The following is an 11,345-nucleotide window of genomic DNA, read 5'->3' as shown; positions in this document are numbered from 1 at the left end:
AGGTGGACTCCAGAGTCTTCACTGAGGATCTTCGCTGCCTGGGAGCCAGCAGAGGCCAACATCCTGAGTGTCACCATCTCCAATCAGTTCTGGGGATGAGGCTCACTATGGGGCTCTCCAGCAACCTGTGCCAGGGCTTGGGGCGACTCATGGTGTAGCTGAGGAGTACCTGGTGACGTGGCATCCACCAGCCTATGATACAGGAAAGCAGAGAGGCTTGGCTCTCACTAGTTCAGTCACTAGGCCTTCTTGGGAATCTGCCCCTTGAAGGTAAAATAAAGGGGTCAGACAGCCTCGTGCTCAGGTGTTTTTGTTTTGTTTTCGAGACGGAGTCTTGCTCTGTCGCCCAGGTGGGAGTGCAGTGGTGCGATCTCAGCTCACTGCAACCTCTGCCTCCTGGGTTCAAGCGATTCTCCTGCCTCAGTTTGCTGAGTAGCTGGGATTACAGGCACGCACCATCACGCCCGCCTAATTTTTGTATTTTTGGTAGAGACGGGGTTTCACCATTTGGGTCAGGCTGGTCTCAAATACCTGACCTTGTGATCCGCCCGCCACGGCCTCCCAAGGTGCTAGGATTACAGGTGTGAGCCACCGCGCCCGGCCAGATGTTTTAAACCCATATCTCAACAATGACGCCTCCCCTCTCCTCACACTCCTGGCAACCAAAAAGCATTCTGACCTTTCCATGATCTAGATTAGGAAAATCCTTTCTGCATATGCTTTTGAAAAGTGGCACACTACCCCATCCCCCAGCAACTGATCACTGGAGGGTCCCCTTCTACTCTAAAAAAACTCTACTGAACCCTGTCTAATTTCTCATCTCAATTTGCTTTCTTATTTGTCTCCTTTTAAAAGCAGAATGAAGACCAAAAAAAATACCCCATTGAATTGGATTCCAGTTCATTGAGGCTTTACTGTAGGCAAGCTGGAGAACCCCCAGCTCTGTGAACATGCAGTCTGCAATCTGGATACCTTTTATTTAATGTCAAGAATTCCCTTTGCACGGCAAAAAGGGGTCTGAGGAAAGCGGAGCAGCGTAGATGAGGGTGAGGGCAGAAGCAGGGCGCTCACCAAAGTGGTGCTGGGTGCCGGCTGCCCAATGTGCTCCCGGCTGGGAAGAATGCCAGACTCACGGCAGGGGCAGGGAAAGTCATTTTTGACACAAACAAGGGTCCTGGGGCATGCCACCCCACCCGGTGCCAGGCCATGCAAGACGCTGAAATGGAGACTGTGGCCCCTCGGGACACTGCCCAGAGCCATGGAGCAGGTGCACCAACGTGAAGGGGAGTCCTCTGGGCGCTTCCCGAGGCGCCTGCAGGGTATGGAGCATAGCAGGGTCTGTATCCATGTCCGTGAACACGGGCAGTAACAGATAGCACCAATTGGGAGGCCCAGGGCAGGAGAGCCTGAGGCTCAGACTCTAGCACCCACTTGCCCGACGCTCCTGGGAAGAGGCTTTTGGCTGCTCTCTCAGCGAAAGCCTCTCCTTCGCCTCTCTGCCCTGGGAAAACTGAACGAATCATCACGGTGAGGTCTGACCTGGGGCCCTAGCTGCCTCTGGGGGACCAGGCCACTGTTGTGCAGTGACAAGATGCTGCTGCACGAAATTGAGGGGCTGGAGGCGGGAGGGACAGGCTGGGGCCGAGGGGGCACCAGGAGCTCCCATGGAAAAAGAACCCTCTGGATGCACAACCTGGGGCGTTTTGTAGCCAATCTGTTCCCCGCTCCCAGGAACCCCAGGAGCTGGCCTCCCGTCGCTTCTGGTTTTGTCCGTGGGTGAGAGAGAGGAACGGAAGAGACCAGGAGGGACAGGCCGGCAGCTTCCCGGGCAGTGGAGGTAGGCGGTGAGCGTGGCGGGGCCACGCACGCCCCTTCCCGTGTGATTGGGTGAACCGTCTCACCTGCCTCTTACTTTCCTCAGTCACCAGGAAAATCCTACCCCGCTTATCTTAGAGGGATAGGCCAAGGGTGAAATGGATAACGGATAGAAAACACTTAAAAAAGTATAAAGCGCTACTGAAACGCGAGGCAGTGTTGTCATCATGGTGTTACCCTTAGCACATCCCTCGGCCTTCGCTTTTTTTCAGGGTGTCTCCTAACCTTGGGACCTGATTTCCTGATCTCAGAAGGGCTTCGGGACTCCCTGGTGGCTTCCCCTGATGACCATCTGTGGCCCAGTGGTCCCAGGGCACCCGAGGGGGTGTGAGGGCGGTGCCCGAGGACGCTTGGCTCCTCGCGGTCCCCCTGGCCCTTCCCCGGCCACTGGGTCCACCCTAGAGATGAGCTGGGCGTCCATTCAGACCAGATAGATCTGGGGGACCCCTGCCCCACCCCGGGAGACCCCCAACCGGAGTGCAATGCCTGTTGCCGATTTCCAGACGGTGGCCAAGGACATCGGGCAGGGTGATTGGTGCTCAGACCGCCCTCGGGTCGCCTCCCAGCCCACTCTGTCCGGCCCTGCCCTCCCCCAGCCGGGCCCTAGTCTCGCTCGGGTGGCGGCGGGAGTGGCCGTGGGGCGCCTGGGCCCGGGCCGCCGCTGTGCACGCGCAGGTGGTCCTTGAGCGACTCCTTGTAGCGGAAGCTCTTGCCGCACTCGCCGCACGTGTAGGGACGCTCGCCCGTGTGGATGCGCTGGTGCTTGAGCAGGTTCTGCTTGCGGATGAAGCTCTTGCCGCACAGTGCACACTGGAAAGGCCGCTCGCCAGTGTGCAGCCGCTGGTGGTTCTGCAGGTGCTCCTTGCGGCTGTAGGTCTTCTCGCACTCCGAGCACTTGTAGGGCCGCTCGCCGCGGTGCGTCATCTGGTGGCGGATGAGGCCCGAGTGGCAGTTGAAGCTCTTCTCGCACTCGGCGCACTCGTAGGGCCGCTCCTTGGTGTGGCTGCGGTGGTGGATGATGAGGCTCTTGCGCACGCCAAAGCTCTTGCCGCACTCGGGGCACGAGTAGGGCTTGCTGCGGGCGCCATGCAGGAGGAGGCTCCGCCGCAGCCCGCCAGGGCAGCAGCTGCCGCAGCCGCCGCCTGCCCCCGTCCCCACCTCCGCGCCGCCGCCCCCACCGCCCCCATCGCCCCCACCGCCCCCAGTGCTGCGGTCCCCACCCAGCGGCGCCTCGCCCGAGACACGCTCCCCGGGCAGCGCCTGGAAGCCGTCGTCTAGCAGCCCTCGGCTCGGGGGGCCACCCGGGTTCTCGGCCACCGCGATCGGGGGCAGGCTCTGCGGCTGGGGCTGCGACTGCGGCTGTGGCTGCGGTGGCTGGGGCTGGGGCTGGGGCTGTGGCGGGGCTGGGGGTGGGTTCTTCACCATCAGCAGGCTGTCACCTGGGGAGAGAGGAAGAAGTAACATGCTGACAGGGGCTCTCGACCAGACCCCACACTGCTCCCCAACGGGGTCCAGGGAGCGTGCTATCTGAGCCTCAGTTCCACTAACTATGAGGGATTGCACAAGGTGCTGGGCCACGATCTACATGGCCCTTCGACCTTCCCGAAGCCACCCTGCTGTGGAGCCCAGAAACGGGTCAAGCAGGTGGCACACGGCAAGGACAGGAAGTCCCTCCAGAACGCTGAGGACTAAGGGGTAGGGACCTGCTGTCCAGAAATCATTTTGGAAGATAGAATTGCTCAGAAAAAATAAGACTTACTTGCAGTCTGGTGGACGATGGTTTTTGTTTGTTTTTCCAGACAGGGTCTGGCTCTGTTGCCCAGGCTGTAGTGCACTGGGGAGATCATGGCTCACTGCAGCCTTGGCCTCCTGCGCTCAACTGATCCTCCCACCTCAGCCTCCCAAGGAGCTGGGACCATAAGCATGTGCCACCAGGCCCAGCTAATTAAAAAAACAATTTTTTTCCACCAGGCGCAGTGGCTCATGCCTATAATCCCAGCATTTTGGGAGACCAAGGTGGGCAGATCACCTGAGTTTGGGAGTTGGAGACCAGCCTGACCAACATGGAGAAACCTCGTCTCTACTAAAAATATGAAATTAGCTGGGAGTGGTGGCGCATGCATGTAATCCCAGCTGAGGCTGAGGCAGGAGAAACGCTTGAAGCAGGGAGGCGGAGGTTGCGGGGAGCCGAGATCTTGCCATGCACTCCAGCCTGGGCAACAAGAGCGAAACTCCATCTCTCAAAAAAGTAAATAACATAACATAACATAACATAACATAACATAACATAACATAACATAACATAAAATATTAAAAGGCCAGGCACGGTGGCTCACACCTGTAATCCCAGCACTTTGGGAGGCTGAGGGGGGTGGATCATGAGGTCAAGAAATCGAGACCATCCTGGCCAATATGGTGAAATGCCGTCTCTACTAAAAATACAAAAATTAGCTGGGTGTGGTGGTACACACCTGTAGTCCCAGCTACTTGGGAGGCTGAGGCAGGAGAATCACTTGAATACAGGAGGCAGAGGTTGCAGTGAGCTGAGATACCGCCACTGCACTCCAGCCCAGCGACAGAGCGAGACTCTGTCTCAAAAAAAAATAAAAATACAAATAAAAAATACAAATTTTGTTGTTGTTGTTGAGACAGGGTCTCACTATGTTGCCCAGGCTGGTCTCCAACTCCTGGGATCAAGCAATCCTCCCACCTTGGCCTCCCAAAATGCTGGGATTACAGATGTGAGCCAGCACAGACACTGACAATGCTCACTTTTATCTCAGGACAATCTCTCAATGGGAAGGAAAGAATTTTATCCAAGGTGAAAACCATCTAGAGACCCACAGAATGGAATGCAGGGAGCTGGAAACATAAGCATCAGACGGGTTGGCAATCATGTTTCCACTAAGCATGTGGGGCATCTGATTTGGGCAGGTGTGGGCAGCTGGGACATGTGAGTCCCACCCTGGCACCTGACCCACCTGGACCTTGGCAGCACAGTGACAGGCCCTCCTTGCACCTATGGCAGTGGCCACCCAGCCTACCACCCCAGGAGATGCGGTTCTTACCCCCTTTCCTCCCAGTGCACAGTTCTTGTGCCTTGGGGGGCAGTGGGAGACAAAGCCCAGGCTCTGAGCATCAGAATGGTGACATCAGGCCCAGTCCTTCCCCCTCCCACCACCCCCCACCCTCCCCACCCGGTGGTTCTTATGCCTCACACTCCATCACCTCCCTGGTCTTCAGTTCGAATTCCTTTCTCCCTAGAGGAGCCCTGCTCCCCAATTTAGGGGAAGGCTGTGGAAGATCTCTGAAGAAAGGGATTGCCTCCCACCTCTTCTCAGCATTCTTTTCTCTTCTCCATGCTCATACCCCTCTGCCCAGGGCCCAACTGCTCCCCGGAGGCCGCTTCTCAGGCCATATCTGCCATGTTTCCATCCAGCCCTCCTGTATTCATTGGTGTTTGACTGAGATCTGTCCTTACATGATATTCTTAAATAGACTGGGCCCACCCTCCCTCTCTGTCTCAATCAAAATTGACCTGGCAGAGAACCATCTCTGCAGGACACTGGCCAGGTGCAGAGGCCAAAAGAATTCTCTTCACCTCAGTGCAGGATGCCTGGGAAGGGTCATCCCAGCTCCAGAGCATCCCAGGAGATCGCTGTGGCCTCTGTGGCCATGGCACTGAGGGTCTTGGCTTCTCTGTCTACCCAGTCCTGCTACTCTCACTCCTTCCCAGGTGTTATTCCTAGAGGACTTGCAAAGAAACCATATGCACATAAACTCCCAGGGGCTGTCTCCCAGGAAGCCAACCTAAGACAGTCCTACTCTGACCATTCTTCCAACCCAGTGTGAGCCTCAATCCACGTTCTCACCATCCCGCCATGCCCTCCACCTCCAGCCTTTTTCTGTCTTCCTGACCCAACTTGGCTCTCCAGGCCCAGCAGCCCAGGTACTTGCTAGGGCACCGTGACTGCCTTTGCTCCTCTATTGTGCTTGCCTGGAGAACTCCAGTCCTGTGACTGCACCCAGACAGCTGAAAAACTGCACAAGCTGGTCAGGCACAGTGGCTCATGCCCGTAATCCTGACACATTGGGAGGCCAAGGCAGGAGGATTGCTTGAGCCCAGGAGTTTGAGAGACAGCCTAGGCAACCTAGGGAGACCCTATCTCTATAAAAAAAAACATTTAAAAATTAGGCACTGTGACACACGCCTATGGTCCCAGCTACTCAGAAGACTGATGCGAGAAGATTATTTAAACCTGGGAGGTCGAGGCTGCGGTGAGCCGTGATCGCGCCACTGTACTCCAGCCTGGGTGACAGAGTGAAACCCTGTCTCAAAAAAAAAAAAAAAAACCCTTGAGGGGCCTCCACACAGCCCAGCATCCTGGCCCACATCTCTAGTGGGTTTTACTTTTCCACTCTGAAACGATTACATCATCCTTCCTCCTCTCCCCCACCCCACCCCCACTCCCCGCCCCATGCATGGCCATGAGGGCTTTTCCTTTCCAGTCACTGGCTGGTAAGTGATTCACATGAAAGCATGTGACCTAGTCATGGTCAGTGGGGTATGGGAAGTTTGCTGGGAGGCTTCTGGAAGGATTTCCTCACTCCTTAGAGTGTGCAGGAAAAGATGGGCTTTCCTGTGCACTCACGTCTGGATGTGACGCTTGGGACAGCGGCAGCTGCCATGCTACCAGCCTGGGGATGAAGCCACACCGAGGATGGTCAGGCAAGGAGTTGGAAAGAACCTAGGTCCTTGAAAACATGCTGAGTCTTTGAATCAACTAAGCCTGAACCTGACCTACCTTAGGACTTCTAGTTACGTAACAGAAGACATTTCTTTATTATTTAAGGCAGTTTGAATCAGGGTTCTAAAGTAGTTGGGAGCATCTGACCTGAGACAATGGTCTAGTTATCTCCCACCTTAAAAGAACCCCCTCCCTAGACCCGCATGGCCCCTGCCCTAGCTCCTCACATGTCATTTCCGTTCCTTTTTATAGCAAGACTCATCAAGAGTCACTGTGCTTGCCCTTACCACTTCTTCACCTCCCATTCTTTTAAATGATTCCAGTCAGGCACACACCCTTGCCATTCCACTGAAAAACTTTTTCTTTTTGAGACCAAGTCTTGTTCTGTTGCCAAGGCTGGAGTGCAGTGACACAATCTCTGCTCACTGCAACCTCCGCCTCCCAGGTTCAAGCAATTCTCCTACCTCAGCCTCCCAGGTTCAAGCAATTCTCCTACCTCAGCCTCCCAAGTAGCTGGGATTACAGGTGCCCGCCACCATGCCTTGCTAATTTTTGTATTTTTAGTAGAGACAGGGTCTCTCCATGTTGGCCAGGCTGGTCTCGAACTCCCGACCTCAAATGATCCACCTGCCTCGGCCTTCCAAAGTGCTGAAATTACAGGTGTGAGCCACCACACCCAAAAACTTTTGTCACAATCACCAATAATTTCCAAGCTGCCAAATCCACCAGCCTCTTCCCTGTCCTGCATATGCAGCCACTCATGGGCGTCTCACGTAGTGAACCCGCCCTGAGAGATTCTCTTCTCCCAGCCTCTGTAACACCTTGCTCCTCTGGTTTTCTGCCAGGCTCAGAGCTAAGATCTCTTTAATTCTTTGCTTACACTGTCCCTAGAACTCATACAGTCCTCAACAACCTAAGCCTAATAACTTGACTGGCTTTTGTCCCCGGTTCCTGGGAAGAAGCCTCTAAATCTTTGGGTTTCCTGAGTGACGGGGGTGTCTTTGTTATCCATGGTGGTCTCTTAGAGAGTTCAAGCTAAGGAGATGACAAAGGGTGGGGCTGCCATGCCAAAAAGACCAAGCACGTGATTAAAGGGTTAGGGTTTGAGGCCCAACCTCCGGGGAGGGAAAGGGGCTGGAGACTGAGCTGAACCTCATGGCTAATGAGTCCATCAATCATGCCTATATAAAGAAGCTCCAACAGGAACTCGGAACGCCACAGTTCAGTGAACTTCCCTGGTTGGCAATGCTCTGCATATTTTCACACATTGACATGCTGGGAGGGTGACACATCCTGACTCCACAGGGAGGGAACAATGGAAACTTCATGCTTAGGACCATCCCAGACCTTGCCTTCTGGGTCTCCTTTTGGCTAGTTCTGATTTGAAACCTTTTGCTGTAATAAAACTATAATGATATATATAGCACTTTCCTGAGTTCTATGAGCCAAGGGGGTGATGGGAAACCCAGAATTTATAGCCAGCTGGTCAGAAGTGAGGGTGGCCTAGAACCCCCAAATTTATGCCTGGTATGTGAAGAGAGAACAGTCTTGTGGGGGCCTGAGCCCTCAACCTGTGAGGTTTGGCCAACTCCAGGTCGCTGATGTTGGAAGTCACTGCAACCTGTAACTCCCAAATCAGTCTACCCCCAAGCTCTCTCTTAAACTTCAGACTCCTATATTCACCTACTTCATCTGCTACTTGAGTGTCACCTCAAATTTTAATAGGTCCAAACTAGAACTCTTGACTCCAAACTAGAACCAGCAACACAGGTTCTTTTCCAGGGCTTGGCACTTGAGCAAACAGCACTACCGTTCACTCACTTCTGTAGGACCCAGACGCAGGAGTCTTTCTTGATTCCGCAGCCCCCACACGCAACCCATGAGTGACACTCTCGAAGTGCATCTGAATCTGTCCTTTCTCTCTCTGTGCACTGCTGCTACCCCAGCTCTGACCACCTGCATCTCCCCACCTGGTCTGCATCAAATGCGTGAGCCTCAGACATGGCTCTGCACCCCACTCCAATCCATTCCTGAAACCTATAAAAATGTAAACCAGATCATGTCCGATTTCATACCCTTTATTAGTCTTTCTTTTTTTTTTTTTTTTTTTGAGACAGGGTCTCGCTCTGTTGCCTAGGCTGGAGTGCAGTGGCATGATGATCTCTGCTCACTGAAACCTCCGTCTGCTGGGTTCAAGGGATTCTCATGCCCCAGCCTCCCGAGCAGCTGGGATTCCAGGTGCCCGCCATGACACCTGGCCTAGTCTCCTTTCTTATAAGAATAAAATCCAAACTCTAACTTGGCCCATAGGTCATACATGCTCAGGTGCCTCAGTCTACGGCTCCATCCTCCTCCCCAAAGCCTCCATGGCCTCTGCCCTCACTTCCCTCTTCTTGGTCTTCTCTTTCCCCTGCAGCCCCATGGCCAGCTCCTTCCTGCTGCCAAGGGCACACTCAGTCAGGCACAGCTTCCCCTTGGAGGTCTTTCCTGACCACTCTGCCCTTGCTCTGCCTCATGTCTGCACTCCTTCCTGTTCTCCCTGCCATTGTTCTCAGAGCATTGCTGCACCCTGGCTTTACCTTGCCTGCTTGCTGGCCTGCTTATTCATCCTCTTTCCACAAAAGGTCTTTCTTCACTGCCAATTTTTTTTTCTTTTTTTTTTTGAGACAGAGCCTCACTCTGCCACCCAGGCTGTAGTGCAGGGGTGCAATCTTGCTCACTGCAACCTCCGCCTCCCGGGTTCAAGCAATTCTTCTGCCTCAGCCTCCCAAGTAGCTGGGGTTACAGGCACCCACCACCACACCTGGCTAGTTTTTTTTTTTTTTGTATTTTTAGTAGAGATGGAGTTTCACTATGTTGGCCAGGCTGGTCTCTAACTCCTGACCTCAGGTGATCCACCTGCCTTGGCCTCCCAAAGTGCCGGATTACAGGCCTAAGCCACCACACCTGGCCCTTCACTGCCGATTCTAAGTGCTTACAATATTGTGTAACACATGGCAGGCACTAAGTAAATACCTGCTAAAAAAAATAGAAACTATGAAAGGTTGGAACCACTGTTTTAACCCAATGCAGTGAATAATGTGGGAATTTCAAGAGGGTGCTTTCATGTCATATTCTGTGGGTGTTGGCATCTGAGAGTGGTGGCCCGGCTTCCAGATCCTGACCACCTCTCACTCCAGAAGCACCTGTTAGCCACTGGACTCCAGAGTCCTAGCTACGCTTCCTGCTTAAGTGGAGGCACTGATGCACATTAACTTTGGGCAAACTGAATCTTCTTCTTGTCTTACACTAACTGGCTGAGAGCAGTCTCAGTACACATTCATTAATAAATAAATTCAGGAGTCCCTTTTACAAGAATGTAATATCCAATTGGGTTGAGGTCTGTCTTTGAGTCAAACGGATACCAGTTCTTTCCCTCTTACATATCCCAGGGCTGGAGAAGGAAGTTGGCAGGGACAGGTATCCCGTGTCTGCACTGTGTTCTCTACCCCGACTCTTCTCCCCTCCATCCCCTTTCCAGAAGACTCTTCCACATAATAGCATGTCTACCATCTGGCTGTCCCTGGCAACCACAGTACTAGGTTGGTTTTAAACCTCAAAGAAACCACAGATGAGATGCCAGTGTCAAATTCCAACACTGATAAATAGGAAGCAGGCTCACTTTGGGAGAAAGAACAGAGGTTCTGGTAAGAGGCTGTCATGACTAGAAAGGCAAGAGAACCATTTCCAGATACTCCTGTCTTCCAAATTCTGTGCATTTCCTCCCAAATGCTAGGGTTCAAAGGTCTCTCAAATATAAAATAACATAGGCTGGGCCTGGTGGCTCCTGCCTGTAATCCCAGAGCTTTGGGAGGCCCAGGTGGGAGGACTGCTTGAGGTCAGAAGTTCAGACCAGCGTGGGTAATATAGCAAGACCCTATCTCTACAAAACATTTTAAAAAATTAGTGAGGCACAGTGGTGCATGCCTGTAGTCCCAGCTATTTGGGAGGCTGAGGCAGGAGCATCACTTGAGCCCAGGAGATCGAGGCTGCAGTGAGCCATGATCACACCACTGCACTCCAGCCTGAGCAGCAGAGTGAGACCCTGTCTTTAAACAAACAAAAAAAAGGTAAAACAACATGAGGAAAATCATTCTATGATATCCAAACTTAAGTAGGAAAATGGTTGGGTCCTTTGCAAATCCTTGCAAATTCTCCATGGGCCTTCCTAGACTGCTTTCCCCACAGTACAGGTCCCCAAGAACAGGCTCCCCAAGGCCCACATGCTCCTAGCCAACTGGGAAGAATCAGAATATAGCATTGAGGGATAAGGAAGGGTTTGGGCAGAATTTGCTGGCCCCAGGTCACATGCACTAGTTCCTATGCCTTCAGGGCCAGAGCTAGCAATGGTAGCCTACAGCTGTGGAGGAAGCGGTGGAGCTGGCTTTCTTCCGGTGCTCAGCACCAGTGTCCTGGCTTCCCCCATCTCATCCCACCAAGCCAGCCGTTATAAAGAGGATCGCTTTCAATTCTATTTGAAATAAGGACATACGTTGTTCCTATCTCGTTCCTGCCAATTCCTCCAGGCCCACACTGGCTCTTCTAGAACTAAGTTTGTCTTATAGAGAGTGTGATCTGCTCGCCTGAGTTTGAAATGGCTGTTCAGAACCAGAAACAACTCATGTCCTCCGCTCTTATGTGGAGTTTAAGCTCTTTCAAGATGTCAGCTGTGGGCACAGTGGC

General features: G+C 53.3%; 1 protein-coding gene across 1 annotated transcript in view; it reads right to left on the bottom strand.

Moving 5' to 3' along the window:
* Positions 1–883: 883 nt before the first annotated feature.
* LOC710270 (zinc finger protein 282) overlaps positions 884–11,345 on the bottom strand; it is a 30,959-nt gene continuing 20,497 nt past the window's right edge. The window contains exon 8 of the mRNA XM_001098866.5: positions 884–3,314. Coding sequence (XP_001098866.4) covers positions 2,479–3,314 — 836 coding nt within the window. The 3' untranslated portion in view covers positions 884–2,478. The remainder of the gene's footprint in view (positions 3,315–11,345) is intronic.

Source organism: Macaca mulatta, chromosome 3 (assembly GCF_049350105.2).
Source record: "Macaca mulatta isolate MMU2019108-1 chromosome 3, T2T-MMU8v2.0, whole genome shotgun sequence".
Taxonomy (NCBI): Eukaryota; Metazoa; Chordata; class Mammalia; order Primates; family Cercopithecidae; genus Macaca; species Macaca mulatta.
The sequence above is the reverse complement of the archived record's forward strand: the minus strand, read 5'-3'. Positions and strand labels throughout refer to the sequence as shown.